Source organism: Athene cunicularia, assembly GCF_003259725.1.
Source record: "Athene cunicularia isolate RWA chromosome Z unlocalized genomic scaffold, athCun1 chrZ_part1, whole genome shotgun sequence".
Classification (NCBI taxonomy): Eukaryota; Metazoa; Chordata; class Aves; order Strigiformes; family Strigidae; genus Athene; species Athene cunicularia.
In genome coordinates this window covers 24952376-24974078 of record NW_020799142.1, presented here as the reverse complement: position 1 = coordinate 24974078, position 21703 = coordinate 24952376, and the positions used below count along the sequence as shown (strand labels likewise).

Here is a 21703-nt window from a genome sequence, read left to right as displayed (position 1 = left end):
AACACTTAATTACCATCAGCCAGAAGTACAATCCAATCCTAATCTTAACAGTAAACCTACCAAACCCTCTTGGCGCACCAAGCTCTTGGGACTTGCAACGTTTAGCTATGCTGTCCCTGAAAGGAAGTAAAGCTGGGTATTTTGGGGAGCTCCAGTTCCTCCCAGCCTGTTCTACGTTTGAAATAGCAACCTTTGTGAAAAAGACTCAGGAATGCTCTAAATGCAGCTCAGCCAGCAGTTATGCAGACCAGATGGCAGTTTCCTCTCCAGTGCTGTCATCATTTTATCAACTTCTGTTCTGATTTAAAAAGGATGTGGATGTATCTCCAAAACACAAACACTGCAAACAGGGAAGTAATATTCTGGCAGTCATTTCACTTCGGAGGCCTTCTTTAAATATCTAGATAATGAAGGAGGTTATCTTAATGCAATAACTAGTTTCTGCAGAAGAGAGCAAAGAGGTCACAGGAGTCTCTCACGAATCCTCCAGCAGCCGCCTTTTTTTTTTTTTTTTAGAGCCACCAGTTCAGCATTAAAAAAAAATAAATTCAATTTCTGTGATCGTAGCTTCTAGCAAAAGTGCTTCCAGGCAGAGAGAGGAACAGAGCTTCCCTTGCATGGTGCAGAAAGTGAGTCTGACCCAGATGGTTGGTGGAAAGTTAAATTCTGATGTTAAATTCTAATATGCAATTATTGGCAAACTCAGGAGTTTCTCAGCTGTGAGTGACTCAAGTGGAGGCACACTTTTCCACTTAAAGTAGATCTATTTATTGGGGCTCCAAACTGCTTTTGCACTGGACAAACAATACCCCTTCTTATACAAAAGCCATCCAAATTTATTATGGGTTTATAGCAGGCATTCAAAAACCATCATTAGTAAAAACTACCATCAACTGTAACCTACCACAGGAGCTCTGAAATAGGAAAAGATCTTATCTGCCATTAACAAAACCAGTAAAAATTCTGCCAATAATCTAGTTTTATCTTCTGGTTTTTTACCTTTACTTGTGCTTTGGCTTCTTGGAGCATAGCAGCTACGTCACATTTTGGTACTACTGCTGACAAAACAGATTGCAGTTTTTGCTGGTCCAAGCTTGAGATGAGCAGCTGATCCAAGCTAAAATGAACAGGAAAGTATAAAAGACGGCTTTATATTTCTAGACTTTGTAGAGATATGGTTCAGGTATACCATGTAGCTTGCATTAAGATAATCGATGAAGGGGCAGCTCATTAACAAGCAGAAATCTTGAAAGCAAGTAAGCAGCAATGTATGCTGGGAGAATGAGAAGCAGCAGAGAAGACAATTTAAGAAAAACTGTGAAAATCAGTCCCTGTTCTGTTCCCCTCCTCCTTCCCCAATGCTTTTAGCAACAGACACTAACAAAAACAAGGAGACAGTTACATCTGAATACTGCTTCTGGCAGGACAACAAGCTCGTTTGTCACTGCATGTTGTGCTGGCAGCCAGCGCTGCACAGCCTCCCCTCTACAGCAGCTGCTGTGTCGTAACATGGACAAAAATTGACCAAAACCAGCTAGAGCGGACACAGAAATGGAGCCCGACTCTGCCAGGATGAAGTGTTTCACCCTGTGCTGAAGCATGGCCGTCACCAGACAGCAGCACGGTGGCTCCAAGCAATCAAAAGCATGAAGAACAGCACCCTGAATAATGAGGGGAATGGGGGCTGGGGCCGAAGCTGAAACGCATTTTGGGGTGGATCTGTGGCAATGGAGAAGCTTTGCTTAGGGAGTGGCTTGTGGGGATAAAAACAGAACAGGGGTAGCAAAGCTGACACCAACCTGATAGACCAGCTGTTCTCTGCGCACTCCCCATCCGGAGAGCTGCCAGGGGGCACATCATCATCTGAGGCAGACCCTGACGTCCCCGAGCCGCTGTCCCGAGGGCTGCCGACACCCGTTCCTACCCCACCTGCCTCGGTGGGGCCGCAGCAGGCTGCAGGGGCTACATCACTCTGGGCAGGCACGCCGAGGGCTCTGTGGGGTGTGATTTCCAGCTCTGTCTTGAAGCAGGCAGGCTGCGGTGGCCCCGAGAAGCCCTCTCCACACAGCTTGTCCAGGTCGGGCATGCTGAGGGCCCTCAGCTCCCGCAGCCTGGAGCGGGACAGCGGCGGCCGCCCCATGCCCCGGCTGCGGCATGCCTGCGAGGCTTGGGGGGGAAAGGCAGCTGTGACTGCCCCAGCACCACCCTCCTTGGTCCTCTGGGGCTTTCCTTCCTCCTTGACACCCTCTACCACACGCGTGGGCTCTGTGCTGGTGGGAGACTTGGCCACAGCGTTGGCTGGGCTCGGGCTGCCGCCGTAGGAGCTCAAGCTGCGGCGCAAGGCCCGCGGAGTTTCGGCGGGGCTGGCTGCAGTGGCCGTTCCACCACATGATCTTCTGGCAATGGGGGACCTCACAGCTGAGTGTATATCGATGGGCTTCACAATGGGCCGGTCAAAATTTGCCAGATTTTCAAATGATTTGATCCTCTGTTTGACGGAGAAGGATGAGGTAGATTCATGTGGCCAGTTCAGCTCATAGTAGTAGTAATTCCTCCTGAAGTTCCTCAGCTTATCGGTGGTGGGGCAGCTAATGTGGCTGGCTGAGGGGGATGTGTCACAAACCCTCTGGACACTTTTGGAGGTATACACATGTTCCTTCCCACTCTGGCCATTTGGCAGATTCAGATGGACCGTCTTTAACACCCCTGTTGTTGCCTGGGGACATTTCTCCTGAGCAGCATGGCCCTGGGGGCCTTGCACAGGATGAACCTCTGCGACACGGCAGTCCTCCCTCAAGTGACCCGATAACTGGGCTGGCATCGAGTAAGTCCTCGTCACAGGCTTTGACAAGCCATAGAGATTTCTGTCTCCGGCAGTATCCACTTTCGAGAAATACTGCATGGTCCCCACCTCCTCAGTCAGCTGAGGCACTTCTGTGTTTGCCTCTTCTGTTTTCTCCAGCAACGGCAGCTGCAAAAATGACGCTGGTGAGGAAGAGGTAGAGGAGGATGAGGAAGAGGATGATGATGATGAAAGCTTCACCTCAATGAAAGTGCGCTGGATCTCCTGCCCTTCCAGCTGCTCCTGCTGAACTGAGGGGGACCTTGATGAAGAGGAGCCTCCAGCAGACGGTCCTATGTTTTGCAGATCTAATTGCCTAAAGTCATCTGCACTATAGATGCTCTTGATTGCATTCAGGCCTGTTCCAGGGTTCTCAGTCTTCCCTTTCACATATTCAACTTTTGGTATCCCCTGAGGAGATGATGTGACTTTGGACTGACTGTCTCTGGCTCTGAAATCATCCACCTTACCACCCTTACCCTGACACAGTGCAGGCTGCATGGAAACTTGCTTTTCTTTTGGCTTTCCCCATGCCTGCTGCAGGTCTGCTAGCTCTCCAAAGTTACATTTCATTTCACCACTTGCTGTTGGGCTGCTGGTACCATTCAGGACAGGTGAAAGTGAATCTTCAGAAATGACCAGAGATGGTTTATTTTCTAGCTCTGACTTGAGAGTCCTTGAGGCTGTGGAAATGCTCTTGCCAGGATCTGGGTTTGTGGGTGAATTACGGGACAAAGGTGTTTTCTTCCCCAAGAGTTTGGGGGACAGCTGTGGAGAAATAGAAGCCCTTTTCTGATCAGCCCCACTGACTTTGGTAGGATTAATGCCAGAAGAATCTAAATTTGCCTTTGCTTTGCTTTTGATGGTGAACCCTTTTAGCTTTGGTCCTGCTTTTGCCTTCTGATTATTTAAAAGGGTGTCCATTATACTTTTTTGTGCCATTCCCTTAGACTCCTGACAAGATTTTTTCTGTGAGGATGGGCTGTGCAGTACTGCAGCAACTTTGCAGTGATTTATGCCTGAACTTTGGACTTTTCCATTTGAAGTCCTTCCTGAAGTCACAGAGTTAATTTTCTCATTTTTCCCTGGCAAGTCATGAGTTGTATTAGCCTTTGGATCTTTAGATCTAGTGGGAAAGGGAGACCTGAGTGATATTGCTCTTGATGACGATGCATTCACATGATTGCTGTCTGTTTTAGACAAGTTGGACAAACTGTTGGTTTCTTTCTTTACTAAGCAATAACTAACAGCATGACTACAATCATCAGCCACTGCTTCAGATTTGGATCTCTGCTCATAACATCCTTCTTTCTCAAGCAAGTTGTTGTCCAAGCCACTGACATTTCTAGCAGAGCAAAAGCTTATCTTTCTGCAGTGCAGAGACCCTTCCTCTCCAATGGATTCACAGCATTTTGTATGTCCGTTACTGCTCCCCAAACCCATCTGTTCTTCTGTACTTAAGGCACCATTGTTACAGAAAGAGTAAACTTCAGGGATACTGACTGAGTTCTTTAGAATGTCTTTTTCTGGCAGGAAAACTGAGGAAGGAGAACACAAAGATGCAGCGGACACATCTGAACACTGTGAGGGACATGGAGTGGGACCACTGTGGTCTTCCAAGCCTAGTTTGTTGATGCTTGTCTCCAGTGACCCACACGTTGCACAGCCCTCAGTTTGCAAAACTTCGTTGCTGTAAGGGTGCAGTGGGGACCGAGAAGATGAGCTTGTTGCAGCTGTGAGATGCTGTTCCTGTGTGGGCTTTTGCAGCTCATCATTCATGCAACAAATCTCAATTTGCTCCTCATCCGACTCCATTACAGTACAGGCTGCAGGTGCACTAGCAGCAGTGCTGGGCCCAAGCAACATCTCATTAGCACTATCAAAGGTTTCTGTGACAGACTCTGCATCCGAGTGAGAATCCTCCGCAGCCCCATACATAGATTTTGGAAACGGGTCACTTCTCTCACCTTCCAGAGAGTTTGCTGCAGGCAACTCATCCTCATTTAAACTGCTAAAATTCCTAGAATAGTTATTTAAAGAGTTTTTATTCACAGTAAAAAGTTTGCCTGTGTTAATGGAATCCAACACAGACAGCCCCAAAACCCCTTGTGCATTAGCTCCACAATTCACAGTTTTTTCCAGCAGCTCCTCCTTGGCTGCTTGTGGCTCAGAACCGGGACAGCCTTCGTCAGTCCCACAGCAGCACATCGTGGTGTACTCATCTCGGAGGGGGCTTTCTGCTCGCGACGGGGTGCGCGAAGCCCTGCTTTCGGGAGCACCCATCTGGCTGAGCAAGTCATCGATATCGGTGACCGGGATGGCAGCGCAGTCCTCGGCACGGCTGCTTTTCACGGTACCCCTCTGCAGGTCTTTGCTCGTGGCATCAGGTGGCAGTGTTGTTCTCTCCACCGCACAGCCGACACCAGCATTTTGCAAACCTGTTCCTTCTTGCTTCCCAGCACTCGCTTCTTCCCCAGTTGCGAGGATGCTGTTGACATTGGCCTGACTGTGACTGTCTACCCCTGGAGACAGGATGAGGTTTGTAAATCTGCTGACAGCTGTATCATGAGAAAAATAAATAAATAAAAAAGCAAAAGCCTGTCAGATATAGGAAGTCATACGCAAAACTCCAGGTTTTATTACAGAAATAGACACCCACATAGTCAGACTACATGTCTTCCTTTTGCTCTGCACTCCTCCTCTTCTGTAATGGTGTTTACAACAACTCAAATTAATCATAACCCTGTGTATCTGAGTAGCACACAGGAGGGAGCAATCCACTTATCCAAGGTAAGTAAGTAGTCATGATCAGTTTAATTCTCATCTTTGAAATTTCAGCAGTCAAGCAGCCAACTACCAAAGTGTCAGTGTGCAGTAAGTCAGGCTGAGCAGTACAGCTTCTCATTACTTGTTTGATTGAAGATGTCTCCAACAGATTGCAGAGTGCACAAAGCCCTGGCACAGCAAACAAAGGTGAACAGATAACACAGTGATGAACTGTGCATAAATAACTTGACTGATCCTCCCAGCACTTCTGCAGGTGTTCAATGTGACACGCATGGGTGATGCTGTACAAGCATTAAGCATATGGGCTTTACAGGATTTCTAGCACAGACCTTTCCTTGCTTCCAATACATTTTTAACCCGCTCCTGGCCAACACACTGAGCTCCCTGTTGCCTTTCTACACTGTTTCTGGGATACCCATCCCCATTCAAGCTGCCTCCCTGGGGCCAGTACTACCAGATGAGACCCAGAAAGTGCCTGGAGAAGGAAGGGTGTATTCAGAGTCAGTACCCTCTCCTGCCCATTCAAACGCACCAGCACATCTCTCCAATCCTTGCATGAACCTGTGGGATTATCTACACCCATGTTAAGAAGTGCAGATTCATCCTGGAGTCCACAAAGGAGAAGACACCTCAGAAGAGCAATTTGAAGCAGTCAGGTTACGATTTGAAGCACTGCCCTGCTTCAGTGTGCTGGATCAAACACTGAAGAGACCCTCTTTTCCAGTGGGGCAGGGTGAGGGGAAGGGTGAAGCAGAGAGTTACTCGATACAAGTGCCAATGTACCCCTACCCCAACGCTATTAGTTTGCAAAAGCCACAGCAATCCAAGGAAACAAGTACAGGACTCTGTCAAGCCAGGAATGTCTTAAAGAACAACTGGAACTGAAGCATCTGGAAGCACTTTAGATTCCCAGGTATTAATAGGTACAAGAAGAAGATCATAAGCTAAAATGAAGCAAAATATTATGTTCTTCCTGAATTTGAGAAGTATGCTTTTCTTTTTCACTCATTTCCACACCACGTAATTTGTACAGTCTGTGGGGATGCATATATTGCTGTAGCAGCATAAATCAGCCCTGAGCAGAAACTAAGGAAGTATCAAATATTTCAATTCAAACCAGAAAGCTTCTTACAAGAAACATGCAAATAAACATTTTGATAAGATTCTAGTTTTCTTGGGTTTTCTATTTCATGTTTCTGCACATTAGAGAATTCTGACACATGAAAGGGAAAGAAAGAAAGGAGGCTTTTATTACCTTTTTCTACATTGATAAAACATTACTTAAACTTCAGATTTAAGAGAGACAGATGTCATTATAAAAGGTCAATATATTTATTGAACAGGCATGGCAGTAAGCCAGGTTGTCTGGACAGGGTAACTGCCAAGTTAGCTCCAGGTCTGCACTCAGACCTCTGCAAATCCTGGCAGGAGAGACATACTGTAAGTATGGGACATACTATAAACTTCACACAGGAGGTTTGCTCCTCTCATTGTGGTGCTAGGGCAGACCCCAAAAACTGGTTTGGTGATGAAATGCTTTGCCTGCCTCACCAATGCAGGAACAATGTACCCCCTGTTTTTTCTCTGAATTGATGTGGGAAGCCAGGGCAGCAGAAGATCAGACCCAGCTGATCCAAGGGAATTTTCTTCACTGGTACTCAGAATAAATGGTACAAAAGCAAAGCTATCTCTCACCTGGTGCTGCTTTCTGGATCTCCAGGGTTACGGATGTGGGAAGACACTGCATAAGTAAGCAGATTTCCTCGTACGTCATCTTACTGACTGGGATACTGTTGATGGTGGTAATCTCATCTCCTACAGCCATCTTGCCCATTGATCCCTGAGGCAATGACAGATTTAAGGAAATTACAAATACACATCAGAAGCCCTCCTACAGGGGTAAAAATTGCAGGGAAGTGTTTAATGGCTTATGAGCAATTCGTTATTTCACATCACTGCAGAGCACAGGTACCACTGCTGTCAGTTTGCCAACATGTAAATAAAAAGCAAACTGCTTTTGCCAGGAGAGGAACTAATGACCAATCTCAAACAGGAAGATCAAAAGAGCTGCTGGTTTCTCTGATAGATCAGTATTGGGATGGAGGACATAGCCCTCTTCATTTAAATGAACTGGGATAGATCAGCCCTACCTTCTTCAGGACTGGAACACTGCCTATCATTTTTGCATTTCATGTATGAATTATACTCCCGGTCATAACTTCCCCCTGGGCCATTGAGACTCTGCTAATTAATTAAACGGGGCAGGGCCTGAGCTCTTAAGGTAAAAGCTTAAGTATGTTTCGAAACACTGCACAGTAAGTCAGAGAAAAATGCAGGTACAGAACCCAAATCCCCAGTTCTCAGAGCCCAATTCAAACTACTACAATACATCTAGATTTGTACAACAGAGTATCCTTCCTCCTCTTTCTGCACTTTTGTGTCTAGGTCAGCAATTCCACATCTGGCACGAAGCAAGTATCCACACTAGTATGTGCACATGTTACTGGTGCTACCATGGCACTTGGCAAACCTGGCCAGTGTCTAAGGTGTCCTGGTAGCTGATTTGTGTAATACAGGAATACGTGCATATAGAGTAATAGAATGTAATAAACGTTTTTACCACCAGTATTTACTTAATTTTTCTTTGCCCTTGATAAAAAGAAAGGAAACAAAAGAATAATATTCCTTCAAAACTGTGACTGGGTCAAGTCCATCTCAGTAGATCTGCCTCTTGACTTTCTTAATTTTGAATCAGTCAGTCTGCACTTCTGGGACAGAAACAGTTCATTTAAGAGCAGTTTCAGAAAAATATGGAATGAGATGTTTTGCCCAACAGAGAGACAAACATCTATCTCCCTTGTACTTACTCTCAACAGATCACTTGCTTAATAATAATAACAACAACCACACCCACCCCCCCACCCCCTTGCAGCTAGAAAAAGAAGTTATACTTTAACTGCATTTATAGATGATTTTTAATACCATGCATCTGACTGCAGCAGAGTACATGTGGCTCTGTTTGCAAGGGAAGCTAAACCTCTCCTCACAAAGCAAAACGCAGGTTTTTCATGTCCTCTAACTACCATAAATAGCAAGGGGGGACACAGCAGATAGCTCTACAATTTATAGGTAATTCTCAGAATCAGTTAATGGCACATCTGGTTCTATTTTCAGTTGATTTCTAAATTATGACTATGACCCAAAGAAGAAAGGGATGCAAATTCACATTTGTATTTTACTTTAAACGACAGAATTTCTTTCACATTTTGCTTAAATTATGTTCTGGACAGCCTGCATCAACTTACAGAGAGTGAAAAGTACTTTGCTGAACAAAGACACAAGCACACGACAATCAGTTTCAAATTAAAGACCAATAAACCCAAGAACCCTTTCCACATCATTCTCAGAAAGAACTGCATCTTATTTTGTAGAAAGTTTTTTTGTTACTGTTTTTGTTTTGTGGGTATTTTAACATTTAAAAATGCTTTTAAGCATTAAATAATGAATTTCTGGAGAAAAATAAGCTGTAGACAAAGACATTACTTAAGAAGAATAGGAAAGGGAGAACAAATTTAATATCCTTTGAATTTGAGATCAGGTGCATGTCAGTAAGGAAATGTAAGACTCTTTCAGTCAATTACCACAGGGAGAAAGACACATATGCAAAATATCTGATATCAAATTGAACATTTGATTGTTTTTACACTGCTATATGTGACATTTTGAAATTATGTATTTGAGATAGCTATGAACACTTTCATTTCAATGTAATCAATCAGATGATCATCAGTCATTTGAAAAAAAATCTTGCAGTGCTGTCAATCTACTTTCATCCAAATCAATCAAATAAAGTCATTTTCACATAATCAGAGCAGCAATTTTCACAAAATACCATGGAAACAGGCATTTATGTGCACTGTTGTAAGACCCTTCCATTCTCCAGAATTTCATAAGACCAGCACGGGCTTGCACTACACTGCCCAGCATTTCTTACCAGCACAGGAATCACCGCAGCACTCTTGAAAAGTTAACCAGTGCTCAGTGACTCTCCCCCCATTAGCCAAATGACCAGACACACTTCTGTTGCTTACTCAGGTTGCCAGAAAGAAGAGAGCCATCATCCAACAAACTGTTTCTGTTCTTCTGACGGAGCAGTTCTTCGTCGCAGGAGCCAGTTACAGCATCAGAAAACGGGAGCTGGCTTGCACTGTCATGCGAGAAGTACTGGGAAAGCTCTGCCTCGGAGCTCACAGATCCCTGCTGAAAAGAAGTGAGCCTGGTGACCAGCTGTCATCGATGCTTAAAGCTCCTGCCTGCATGCAAGCACCACAAACTCCACTCACATTGCCATGTCAATAAAGGAAGTTTAAAGCCCATTTTTAAAATAGGGGACTTGTCTGTATATTGAGAGCCAAAGTGTCAAACTTGGATGGTTGAAATGCTGCACATCAATACATTTTTGGACAGTATAATAAATAAAAAAAAGATTCCAAATCCCACTCCTTTGCAGATGTGGTTCAAGGCAGAAACAAGGGATGAAACAATCTACTTTGTGTAATTCCATTTATACACCTTCTGCGCTGAGAGAAGGGAAGGGTTTATACCTCTGGACAGAGCTGGTATGGCTTCTTTGGCTTTCCCAGGAAATCTAGAGACTTCTCCACTGCCATGACTATACAGGGAGACCAAGCACTCAGCCTTCTGCCCACAGGCTCAGGACTCTCCAAAGCTGTCCCTGCCTCCCACAGAGCAGGGATGCCTTCGAAGGGGCAGGAGGTAGGAGCCCACAGATTCCTCCACCATGCTCTGCACATCACTCCCAAAGGCTACAGCCACACAGATGAACAGGAGCTTGCTGCTGTCATGACTTAAATGTGTGATGTAACAAACAAACTCTTTTATGGAGCCAATATGACAGGGAAGGAGCATAGGGGTTTGGTTTTGAACTCCTTGATCACGTAAGAATTCAGTAAAAGCTGAATTTGAAGCAGATGCTGTTTTTACTGTATCTAATCATTTTACCCGGCTTGCTGGCTCCAAGAAGCGTTTCATAGTCCAGCTGAGGGAAGATGAGGTTTCTCCTTGTTTGGCCTTCACACTAGGAGATGGACTTTTTTGTACAGCTCCTGTTAAATACAGCTTAGTTAGATGTCAAAAATTCAAGTTGTGGTCCATATATCCAAAGAAGCTCCTCATTCACCTTTTGAGCTGGAGGCTGCATTTAATCCCATTTATTATCTGAACTGCTTTCCTAAAGTGAGATTTAATTAACATTTCACAAACTTTCCCTCTGATCAGGCAAAACATTATTAGAGATACATTATGCCAGCCAAGCCCAGGACAGAGCTATGAAAAAGAGATGAGCAGGAGATGGTCTTCGTCACCCACTGGAGCATGCTGCTGACTAGGTGCATCACTGAAAGATAAAGTAGCAGCCACTGGCAAGGTCTATTTCAAAAAGGGTCTTAGCTGACACAGATATAAAGATGATAATTACAAGTTTGACACTTCTGTCTGAAAATCACCTTACTAGTCACTCTGCCACTGCCAAGAGTTTGCCTTCATCTGCAACATTTTAGGAATTGCTAAATCTGGAGTTCAAAAACATCAGACAAATGCCAGAGCACACATTTTGACATGATCCCAAAGATTAAAATGGAGTCTAAACATATGATCCAGTATGCAATATCTAGACTTTTTCAAATGGATACTACAATACTTTATCTTCCCCCCCACTTCCCCATCTACATGGATAAGTGTACACAGATGAGGTCAGTTCCTCCTGCCCTTTCCCTACTGGGACACTGTGCTTCCCATTCATCTTGAAGACAGGATATAGCAACCACCTCTTGGCAACCCTACTTTCAAATCATGGCAGCCCAGCAAAACAAAGTAAGTAACACGAGCTATGGAGGTGATCCATCTGAACTGGATGTTTTTGATAAAATTTCTGCAGTGGACAGAGTGATTACACTCCCTACTGTTCTGCTGTTTTGAGGGCACTCAAAATATTGATGTTGGGGAACCCAAGAGCATGTCATTAAACATTCCTGCATCTTGAATAGGACACTTATTAGGAAAGAACATGCTGCTACCTGTGATGTGAGACGAGCTGGCATCCTTGCTCTCTCGGTGGGTAGTACGTGCAATTGCTTCATCCATCTCCTGCTCAGAAACCTGAAGTGGAAGACAAAAATCAAACTGGGTAGATGAAATGAAGATGAAAGTCTGTCCACTTATCAGTACAAATACATAATTCATTTCAGATATGCTACTATTTTTAAAGATGCAGTAAAGAAGACCTAGTTGAGAGCTCCTACGTCCCGGTCCCCTTACTCAGACTCCCTCCAGAACACTCTCCTGCAGAAACTGGGAGGCAGAAGCCTGCCGACTTCATGAAGACCATGTCCAAGTGCCACATTATGCAAACAAATAAAACAGCACTAGACTTAAAAAAAAATCAAATGAAGCCATTACAGCACAATTTAAACTCAATTAAATGCTCTACATTGATTTATTGAGAAAATATTACTTTAAAATAGACAAAGACTGCTTTGTACAAGCACACATCAGCAACAGAAGATATTCTACGCTTAACCTACCGGAAGAATACCAGACTTCCTGAGATATTAACTGTCTTTTTAATTTTCATTTCTCCTTGCTTTTAAAGAGAAAACCTAAATCTGTAATTGGTAATTAATGTTTCTCTGGTTTAAGAATAAATACTGGTTTACCATATTTGCTAATTTTGTCCTGAATTACTGCCTTGCACTTAATTCTGATTACTGGAAAACTCCATATAGTTTTATAACAGGAACAACTAGTCTGCAGAAATATATATTTAAAAACAGAAAGCAAGTTAATTCTGTCAAAAATAATTTCTATGCACATTGTTTTACATGAATTAAAATTCAGCATAAATAGAGACTAGAAACTTGAATCTTTCTGAACCATGAAGATTTGAAAGATTCCTAAGCAAACTCAGCAGTTTAAACATAGTTTAAATGCCACATTCACTCAGAATAACAAGAAGAAAGAAAATTTTGTGGTATTTCTCTTGGAAGTACATGAAAACACCAAAGTGAACATATTCAGCAACAAAATGTACTGTGGACCTTTCGTGTCATAAAACAAGGATTAAGTATAAAAGTGTCCAAAACAACATAAGCCTTTGTAGAAATACATCTCTGTTTTCAGTCTGTGGCATGACCTAACAGCAAACCAAAAGCCTCCAGGCTCCTGGGGCACATGGAATTCCTAAGGACATGGACCAAGCCCTGAGAAAATGCTCCAAGACATTTACACTAACCTTTGGGTACAAGATGTCCCAAGAGTAAATCTAGGTGCTGTGCAGACTGCAGTATTTGTTTAAAGCTAACCAAAAATCCACACTTCTGCAAGCTCTGCCAATTCTGATTTTTAGCATCCTCTACTCCTCCAGCAGACCAAACTGGAGAGAGACAAGCTAATTCCTAACTACAGTCTGCAGACTGATGTGTTATTAAGAGCAAATAAAATAAAATAAAATAAAATACCCCTCCCCCCTTCTGTAGATCTCCCAGTCCTGTCAGAAAAAGGGTGACAGTGACATAACAATAAATATGGGGCCCCATATGGGCACTCCTTCATGGATCCAGCTATGAGGGATTGTAGACTCAGTACTGCCTGGAGGAGAAAATGCTTTAGGGTCTCTCCAGCTCAACTTTCAGTTTTTCTTAGCATTTCTTGGCAAAGGATTTGTTGTCATTTTAAATATCACTTATGGAAAACTGTAATAGAAGCCACTTGATAGTTTCCCTCTGTTACCGAGTAATAGCAAGCAATTAGCTTAACTCAGTTCATCTTCTCAGCGATACCTGGTTAGGTCACTCATCAGCTTTCAAGACACCACCACAGCAAGATGAAGGATGGAGGAAAGAGGGCAGGCTCCACTCCATGTAGCTTTTATTTCATGCTACTTAAAGACTCTCCAAAAAGTCTATAAGCCTTAATAACACAATCAAATTGAACCATTGCGTGGGCTCAGCCCAGCATACAGACTCCCTAGAAATACTGTTATCTTAGGCTATAAGCCCAATTGCTACTCCCTTCCATGCTTACCTTTAACTAACAGAATCACAACCTCTTTCTTATAAGAAGCACAAGGCCTTGCAGCCATGATAATAAACTCTGGGCAGCAGACCCCAATTTGTCTATTGTTTGAATATTTGATTTAGCAGAAAATACGCAATTAATTATAAAATGAGAAACCTGAGTTCTCCTAGATATGGATTTATTAAGGTCTCCACTTGTAGTTACAAGTTCAAAATCAGAGCTCTTTGGACCCACTAAGGCAAATATTTTTACAGCTTCATTCCTGTTTAAACAGGAAGGTTTTGAACGCTCATGAAATTCTTTGAAATATTGAAATAAAAGAAGTTGTTATTCCCTATAGCTTGGCTAAAAGGCTTTTATCTTCTATCATCAATTTTTAAAAATTGCTTGAAAATACTCACTTTATAAACACAGCCTTATTTCCAAATTGCCCTTGCACAGATTTCACAGTAGCAGTACATTCCAGATTCTCACATTTTAGTTCCTGAAGGAAAACTTTGATCTTTGGACAGATTTTACTTATTAAAAAAAACAGGATTCCTACTCCTTTATTAGAGTTGATCAGTTCATTCTGTTGATATTTATATTCCTGGCCCTAAATCACATTCTACACAAAGACAAACTGCGAAATAACTTTTAGGAGGAAGAGGACTTGTGCCATAGTTGTGTTGCCGCTTGGTTCAAGTACCGAGAAAAATGGGAACACTTCACTCTAGTAGTTCCAGGAAAAATGCATTTGACCAGTGGGTGACTAAGTGAAAAGCAGCAGGGACAGTCCAGCATTGCTACAACTTACAAAACTGGAAGGCACCACTAAAATCCTGACTCCTTGCACAACCACATGCCATGGAGAGAAAAATTCAATATTCTTCATTTGCTGCTTTCCTGACAACAAGACTCAAATTACAGTGCCAGATGAAAACAATGCAGATGCACTAACACATTTTCTCCTCACCTTTGGATTAGGATGCCGACTAATGATTAGGCTGACTGGACCTGGACCACATTCACTCAGGATGGCGTAGGCTTCACTTAATGCCGCATGACGCAGACTCACCGAATCTGCCTCCAAGATCTGGTCACCTCGACTGCAGAGAGACATAAAGCCAGCTAATCACAACCACCTTTTACAAAAACATTTGTGCTTTCAACTGACGGCCAAGCTTTTTTCAAAGATACAAGTGTCTGGAAAAGGTCTGGCTTGAAAAGAAGCCAGTCTTGCTCTTGCTCCCAGTGACGTGAATACTTTTAAGTCCTGCTGACTTCAGGAGGGAGGTCCAGAGATCCCTTCTGCACTTACTGTCAGTGCTACAAACCCTATTAAATCAAGAGAGAAAATTGGCTGCATTTGGACCAGGGTGAAAGCAGACTTCAATTCCATCTCTGCATTCAGATACTTAACACAAACACTGATAAGAAATTAATGATTTAGATATGAGTTTATGAAATGACTCCAGGAAAAAAATTAAGCGCAATAAGCCTCTATTTGCTTCGAATTAACATACAGAACCCATTAAAAACAAAACAAAACCAAAAAAGCCAAGCCAAAACAACCCTCTTCTGAAAGGAAAGCACAGACTGTTTAGTTTTGTTTTCCCAATTTCTTAGCTCTTGGTCATGGTGCTCAGACATCTGGAACTATTCAAAAGAAAAGATCATCAACTAGGGATATCATTAAAGCATTCTCCATAATTACTAAAGCATTTGCTTTAAATAGACACTCTCAAATAATCTACTACTGCTGATTTATGTTGGGCTACTTATGACAATGGAAATGAATTTGCACTGTGAATCCACACACCAAAGGCAAATTGGCAATTGCACGTGGCAGCCTTCAGTAACCTGTACTTCTGGTATAGGCTCAGGAAAGCAAAGCATTGACTAACGGCTGTATAATCATGCTGCTGCTCTGCCCAGCTTTTAGATTTACACAGTTATTAGAAACTACACAAGTGGAGTCACTTACACAGGCGCATGATTGAGAGGGAGAGCTCAGATATGGAGGAGCCGGATTCAAAACTCTCCTGGTATTGCAAAGCCAGTATTTGATTAATGAAGTTTTCCAAAAATCAAAACCATCCTGTAAGTTTTGGCTTATGGAGCCATAAACCACTGATGGGACAACAGAAGCAATGTCTCAAAGAAGCAAGTTAGAAATCTGGGAAGCATGCCTGGATATAATCAATCACTTAAACCTAATAAATGATACAGCTGTTACACACAGACGCAACCAGCACAGCAATCTTTTCCAAAGAGGCTTACAAGAAAGCAAGTTAGCATTAAATACTGTCTCCTATAGACATTTCTGTTTGGTAGGAATTTCCAAGGGTTTTGGCAGGGACTTCACCATCAAATTATCTTCTTCCCTTATTGCAAAAAATCAAGTTGCTCTATCACAATTTTCCTAGTGAGCAAGGAAACAGAAGGCACTCTCCACCCATGTGAAAGCAAGGTATGTGCTCAGCCTCTCTGCACCAGTGCTCATGCCACATGTTCAACGCAGACCATGCACTCCCAGAGAGTCTTCAGTGCAGCCTCCCCTCCCCAGTGATGCTTCCAGTGCCCGCCAGCATTTTATGCAGGAACGCAGAAAGGTGGAGTATTTCCCCCAATGATTTTTAAAAATGAAGCCTCCAGGAAAGGAACAGCAAATAACTTTCTGTCACTTAATCCAACGTAAAGCACAAGGGAACCCTAAGAATGACTGCTTATCTCTCTTATGGTTCCTTAAAGACACTCAAATTCCATGACAGAGTAAATGAGATGGGCAGGACAGCCTGCAGCAATACTGACAGACAGACAGTTAAGGGCAGAAAAGTGCTGCTGCAGCCACAGGCACAGCCAGCTGCAAGAACATCTCCCCCAGCTCTTTTTAAGAGTTTCAGGTGACTGAGCTTTTAGCAGAGCCCTGCAGATTTCCTCCCAATCTGGGGTCTCTGGCTGCAGCTCTGATAAAAAGACATGAGACTGCACTTCTTGCTGATTCTCTTTCTCAAAGGGTGCTATTAGACTCAGCTTTCCATATAGAGAATTAAAGACAAAAAAACCCAAACAACCCAAACCTTAATGATCGTGCTGCTTCCAGCACACAGAATAATGTTTCCTGGGCATATAATACCATTTTGGAATGTCTTTATTGAAATGTTTTCATTTTGGTGAAGTCTTAAGTATAAATCGCCTCCCTGCTACATCAACCAATTGGTGAAAACAAAGTTGCAATCGATTTTATTGTAAAACCACTCTTGAATGTTTCTGTTTTAACTAACCTTAATCTGCCATCCATTTTAGCCACTGATCCTGGGGCCAGGCTGTGAATGTATATCCCCGGAGAACTGTTTTCCAGCGTGAGACAACAGGCACCAATGCCGAGCCCAACCCCTGGCTCTGTGACAAACAAAAAGTACAAAGAAAAGTAGCAGATTGTAATCACACAGGACACACAAGTGTTTGTGTTCCCACATCCCATCTGAGAACAAGACTCATGTATTGTTTCAGGGCTGGCCTTAGGTGCAGTCAGTCAGGAAGCCAAGACCAACAGTGGAAATCAGGATTGAAAATATCTGATCCTGACTGTTTTCTGAGATCCATCACTCCCTGCAAATTTTCTGTGTGCCGTGGGAACCGCCTGGAAATGTCGCACAAGGTCTGATCTGGTCCAAGGCACAAAGAAGTGGGGGCAGCAATCCAATAAAGATGTCACTTAAAATTATTGCAGAAAACTTGAGCACAGAAGATGCTGCCTACCGCACTGCTCTCTCTTGTTAAGTATCTGCATGGCATTCCTCAGCAAAGATGCACGAAGAAAGGTGAGGGTTATCCCTGGTTCAGTGATTACCTCTTCACCTTTGCTTTCCTTGAGGTAACAGCATTCCTAAAATAGGAATTGCTGGACATCTTACCTTCTCTCTCCAAATTTTTTAACCAACCTTTAAAATCAGCATATTTTAAGCCTTTAAAATAGGCATATTTGTCCCACCACATATAGCATATGCTCTAAGTTTATCTTGTGCAATTACTGATAATGAGAGCAAACCTCAAGCAGCAGTGCAAACAGCTCATCTGGGCAATTCTGAGCACTCTGTGTGGCCTTGCCTTTCCCAGGGCTGCTCTTCACAAAAAGGGCAGAGCCATTTGGACTGCCGAGATGCTGATTCATATTTTGCCCACTATCTCACATCTTCCCCCTTTCAGCAGCATGGGCATTGACTGCTACCCATAAGAGTCTGCTGACTCTGGAATAGGAAAACATGGAAGGGGGAACTCTTCAGTTTTTGCATCAGAGGATGCTTTTCACCCCCATCCCGTGGTTCAAGATCAGATGGACATGGATAGGTGCCCTGGGTATTAGAGTCTCTAGCCTATTCCCCCAAACTCCCCTAAAAAGTACAGATTCATTCTCCAAGCCCATTTTCAATGGACCGTCACCTTTATTGAGCGTCACATCCATAACGATTCTGTCCTTCGGGCCAGGTCCTTTGCGGTTGGAGGATGAACCATCTGCCTCATCGGGGCCAGTGACCTGCATGCCACCACTAGCGCTGGAGCTGGGCGAGCTGGAGCGGCTCAGCAAGGTGGGAGTCACGCAGGGCGTTAGGCTCGGGCTGCGCAGGCGTGTGCGCACCGTCAGGGTCACCACACCTTTCTTGAGTTGCTGGAGAGACATCAGAGAGCCCCAATAAGGTGACACAATACATCAACATTTGTCAGTAAACCTGCATACAGTAATTTGTAGCAGCAAAAGAATGTAAGCCAAGGGTATGAACTGCACTGAAAAAAGAGGAGCATGAATCTCTTCCATGTTACATCTGTGTTACCTTAAACCTCTGAATGGCCTCTTGATGGGTCAGTCCTTGTAGAGACTCTCCATTAACTTCTAGGATTTCATCCCCTGGTAATTAGATAGAAAAAAATTAAGTCAGCAATATACAGACTACAGAGATGTAAAAGACCTTTCCTGTATATAAGGTGACCCACTACTATGAGGATTCCAGTTAACTGCTCAGTAAAAAGCCTTTTACTGTTCTCAGTTTATCTTCACTGGTCCTAATGACTTTACAAGTTAATAGTGATGAATTAGCAGAGTAAAGACTGTTCAGCAGAGATCCTAGGCATTTTCATACTAACACAAGCTGAAAACACTATGGATTTTAATGAAGTCTGAAAATAGATGCTCACAATATGAAGTCCAAAGGGACTATAAAACTCTTTCTTTTTTGATCATCAACAGGAAAAATGAGAATCTAATGAAACACTACATCACATCACTTCAAAGTCTATTCAAAGAAAACTAACCTTGCATCCACATGCAAAAAGTAAATGTGTCCTCTTACTAAATGCTTGCAAATGCAGAACTGTGTAGTCCATACACCACAACAGCAAATGCCTTTCTCACCCCAATGAACAGGTCCTGTCATATTTCTACCTGCTTCCAGGCTCTGGGTCCTACTACTTATACCCAGCTGTGTTGATGTACCATCATTTTATTAAAAGGAGGGTCAGTATGATTCAGATTCACTTTCTGCAATTTTACTTGCATCTGTGCAAAATTAGATGGGATGATGTTGTAAGACAAGTCTACCCCTCCTCTCGTTTCCTAGCCCCAGTTAAAAAAAAACAAACATAACAAACGACTATGCCAGCTCTGAATAGCTTGCAAAGGCTTGCTGGGTTTATAGGACAGCTGCTACTTATTGGCTTCCCATGGAGAGTGCACAACCTATGCTGCAGGGACATGAGCTTCCCTCTGGCAGCAAGAGTGAGAGTTGGCACCAAAAGCAGCCTCAAATACAAGTGTGGTTAGATGTAAAAACGGAATGATGATACGAGAAGGAGAGAAGTAGCACAGGAGCAGCTTGAGAGAAGTAACGCAGGAGCAGCTTTCTGTGGAAGGGAAGTAACACAACCCCTGCAGAAGAGTAGTAAACCTACACTCTAAACTCATGGTCACTTTGTATTTTCAACAGTGCATAAGAGTCTGTCTGGTACAGCACTCGGACCAGGATGCAAACACACACAGAGCAGGCTGTATGTTCAGCTCAGAGATCAATACCAGAAAAGCAGTAATAAAATCAAAATATATCTGCTTCCTTAACCAGCCTAGTGATCTTACTGCCAATCCCATCCTTCATTTTTTCCTTCTCTGGTTATAACTCTTGTTGATTCATGTCAAAATCATACCAAGAGGTTCGAAGAGCACAAGGACCCAAAACAGCCTCTGCCAAGCCCTCTGTATAACCCCTCTTGGACAAGCATCTTTAAATAAGATCTTAGTTGAATAGATATGTTTCACTGCTAACAATGACCCTCTCCAACTGAAGAATTGTAGTTCACTGAAGAGGAAGGGGAAAAAAAAAAACATCATGCTGTAGTTTCCCCTTCTCAATATGCAATATAATCAAGTTAACTGCTAAGAATATCTTCCCCAGGATGGACAAACAGGGTGTGTTACACCCTCCACAGCCTCTTGCTGATGACCAGGTGCCTAAATAAAGATGTGTTTGCATTTTTCTGTGGGACTGAAATAATATCCCACTGTGGTTCTTTATATGCAGTTGGATTTTCTCTACCATACCTTCTTTAAGCCTTCCATCAGCAGCCGCTGCTCCATTTGGGAATATAGTCTTCACAAAAATCCCCATGCGTCCACGAGCAGAATCCTGACCTCCCACAATGCTGAATCCAAGACCCTACAGAAAAGGGAGAAGAAACACAGCTGGCACCTTACTCTATTATCACCTGCGTGAGAGAGACTGCTGATAACATAAAAGAAAAATGAAAGATGAAAACCTAAAAGCTTCTGATGAATTGCACTGCCATCTTACCCTCTGCTTGCATTTCCTCATTTACTTTCACACCAATATCAACACACTTAACAACCCAAAAAGTAGCAGCAGGCACCTTAAGCTGAAATAGCAAAAATGTTATTTTGAGATTACTTTTTTTTTTAAAAAAACACTTGGTCAATGGCTCTATGTTTACTTATTCCCATTTTAAAAACTTTAATACATTGCTTTTAAATTGACAGACACTAGATTCCCACTTCTGAGATCTATATCCAGAATTAACAGTAATTTTCTCTGCTGTGACAGATCTTCCATTTCCTCAGGAAAAAGAAAAGCTTAAGAACATGACATAAGGTCAGTGCTGTAACGTCAGGAATGTAGGTGGAAGGGGGCTGGCATAGGGGGGACTGCCATGCACATGTACATTTTAAATTATTCTGGAGACATGTACCACGCTATATTTTAATAAATCCAGATCAATACATTCCCCATGGCTCTATCTGTTAGCTCTTGCTCCTGTGCTGCCCTGGCTGGCTGAGGGACCATCTTGTAAAGCTGATCAGGGAATGGGTGAGCACAGCAGAACAAACCTCTACTCCTTCTGATGAGTTATTTCCCAGCCAAATCACTTCCTTGATCTGTTCACCCCATATTTCTTCTCTTGTCACTGCTGTACATGTATTTTATAAAATAAAGAAAAAAGTCACTGACCAGGTGGACAAAGGAAGTAGAGAACTGTTGTGCTTCAGTGATCTGAAGCCATGGTTATTATTAGCACCTCAGGCAGTGCTCTCCAGCTGAGGGATGCTGCCAGGGCAGGCACCAACACTGTGTTTACAACCTGATACAACAACCAACTCTTTTGTTTTACTCTGTGAATATATAGCAGACTCGAAGTTATAAGCTTCTAGTAATTTGATAAGACATTACTGATCTCTAGAAAGCAAAAGCATCCTAGCTCCCCTGTGCAACACAAAACAACTCAACTAACTGTTTACTGTGCAATTATCAATTGCAAAGCAACCTACAGAAAGCAGGAGCCTCCTGGCACTCCCCTGCATGGACACAGCAGTTCTCCCCACAGCTCCGTGGTATGGGTTGGGAGAAATACAGCTGCAAAGCACAGCGGTTCCCAGATTAGCCACCCTTCCCAGAGAAGTGCTGCCATGCCATAGCAGAAAAACACCCCTTGAAGATC

The 21703-nt window shown here is 43.1% G+C and overlaps 1 protein-coding gene across 1 annotated transcript in view; it reads right to left on the bottom strand.

The window, feature by feature from the left end:
* Window positions 1-21703, bottom strand: part of PDZD2 (PDZ domain containing 2) — a 139605-nt gene that overhangs the window by 12612 nt on the left and 105290 nt on the right. The window contains exons 9-19 of the mRNA XM_026865822.1: window positions 20295-20409; window positions 18538-18611; window positions 18149-18374; window positions 16990-17107; window positions 14679-14811; window positions 11725-11806; window positions 10652-10755; window positions 9708-9889; window positions 7325-7482; window positions 1800-5400; window positions 1000-1117 (exon numbers count right to left, since the gene is read on the bottom strand). Coding sequence (XP_026721623.1) covers window positions 1000-1117; window positions 1800-5400; window positions 7325-7482; window positions 9708-9889; window positions 10652-10755; window positions 11725-11806; window positions 14679-14811; window positions 16990-17107; window positions 18149-18374; window positions 18538-18611; window positions 20295-20409 — 4911 coding nt within the window. The remainder of the gene's footprint in view (window positions 1-999; window positions 1118-1799; window positions 5401-7324; window positions 7483-9707; window positions 9890-10651; window positions 10756-11724; window positions 11807-14678; window positions 14812-16989; window positions 17108-18148; window positions 18375-18537; window positions 18612-20294; window positions 20410-21703) is intronic.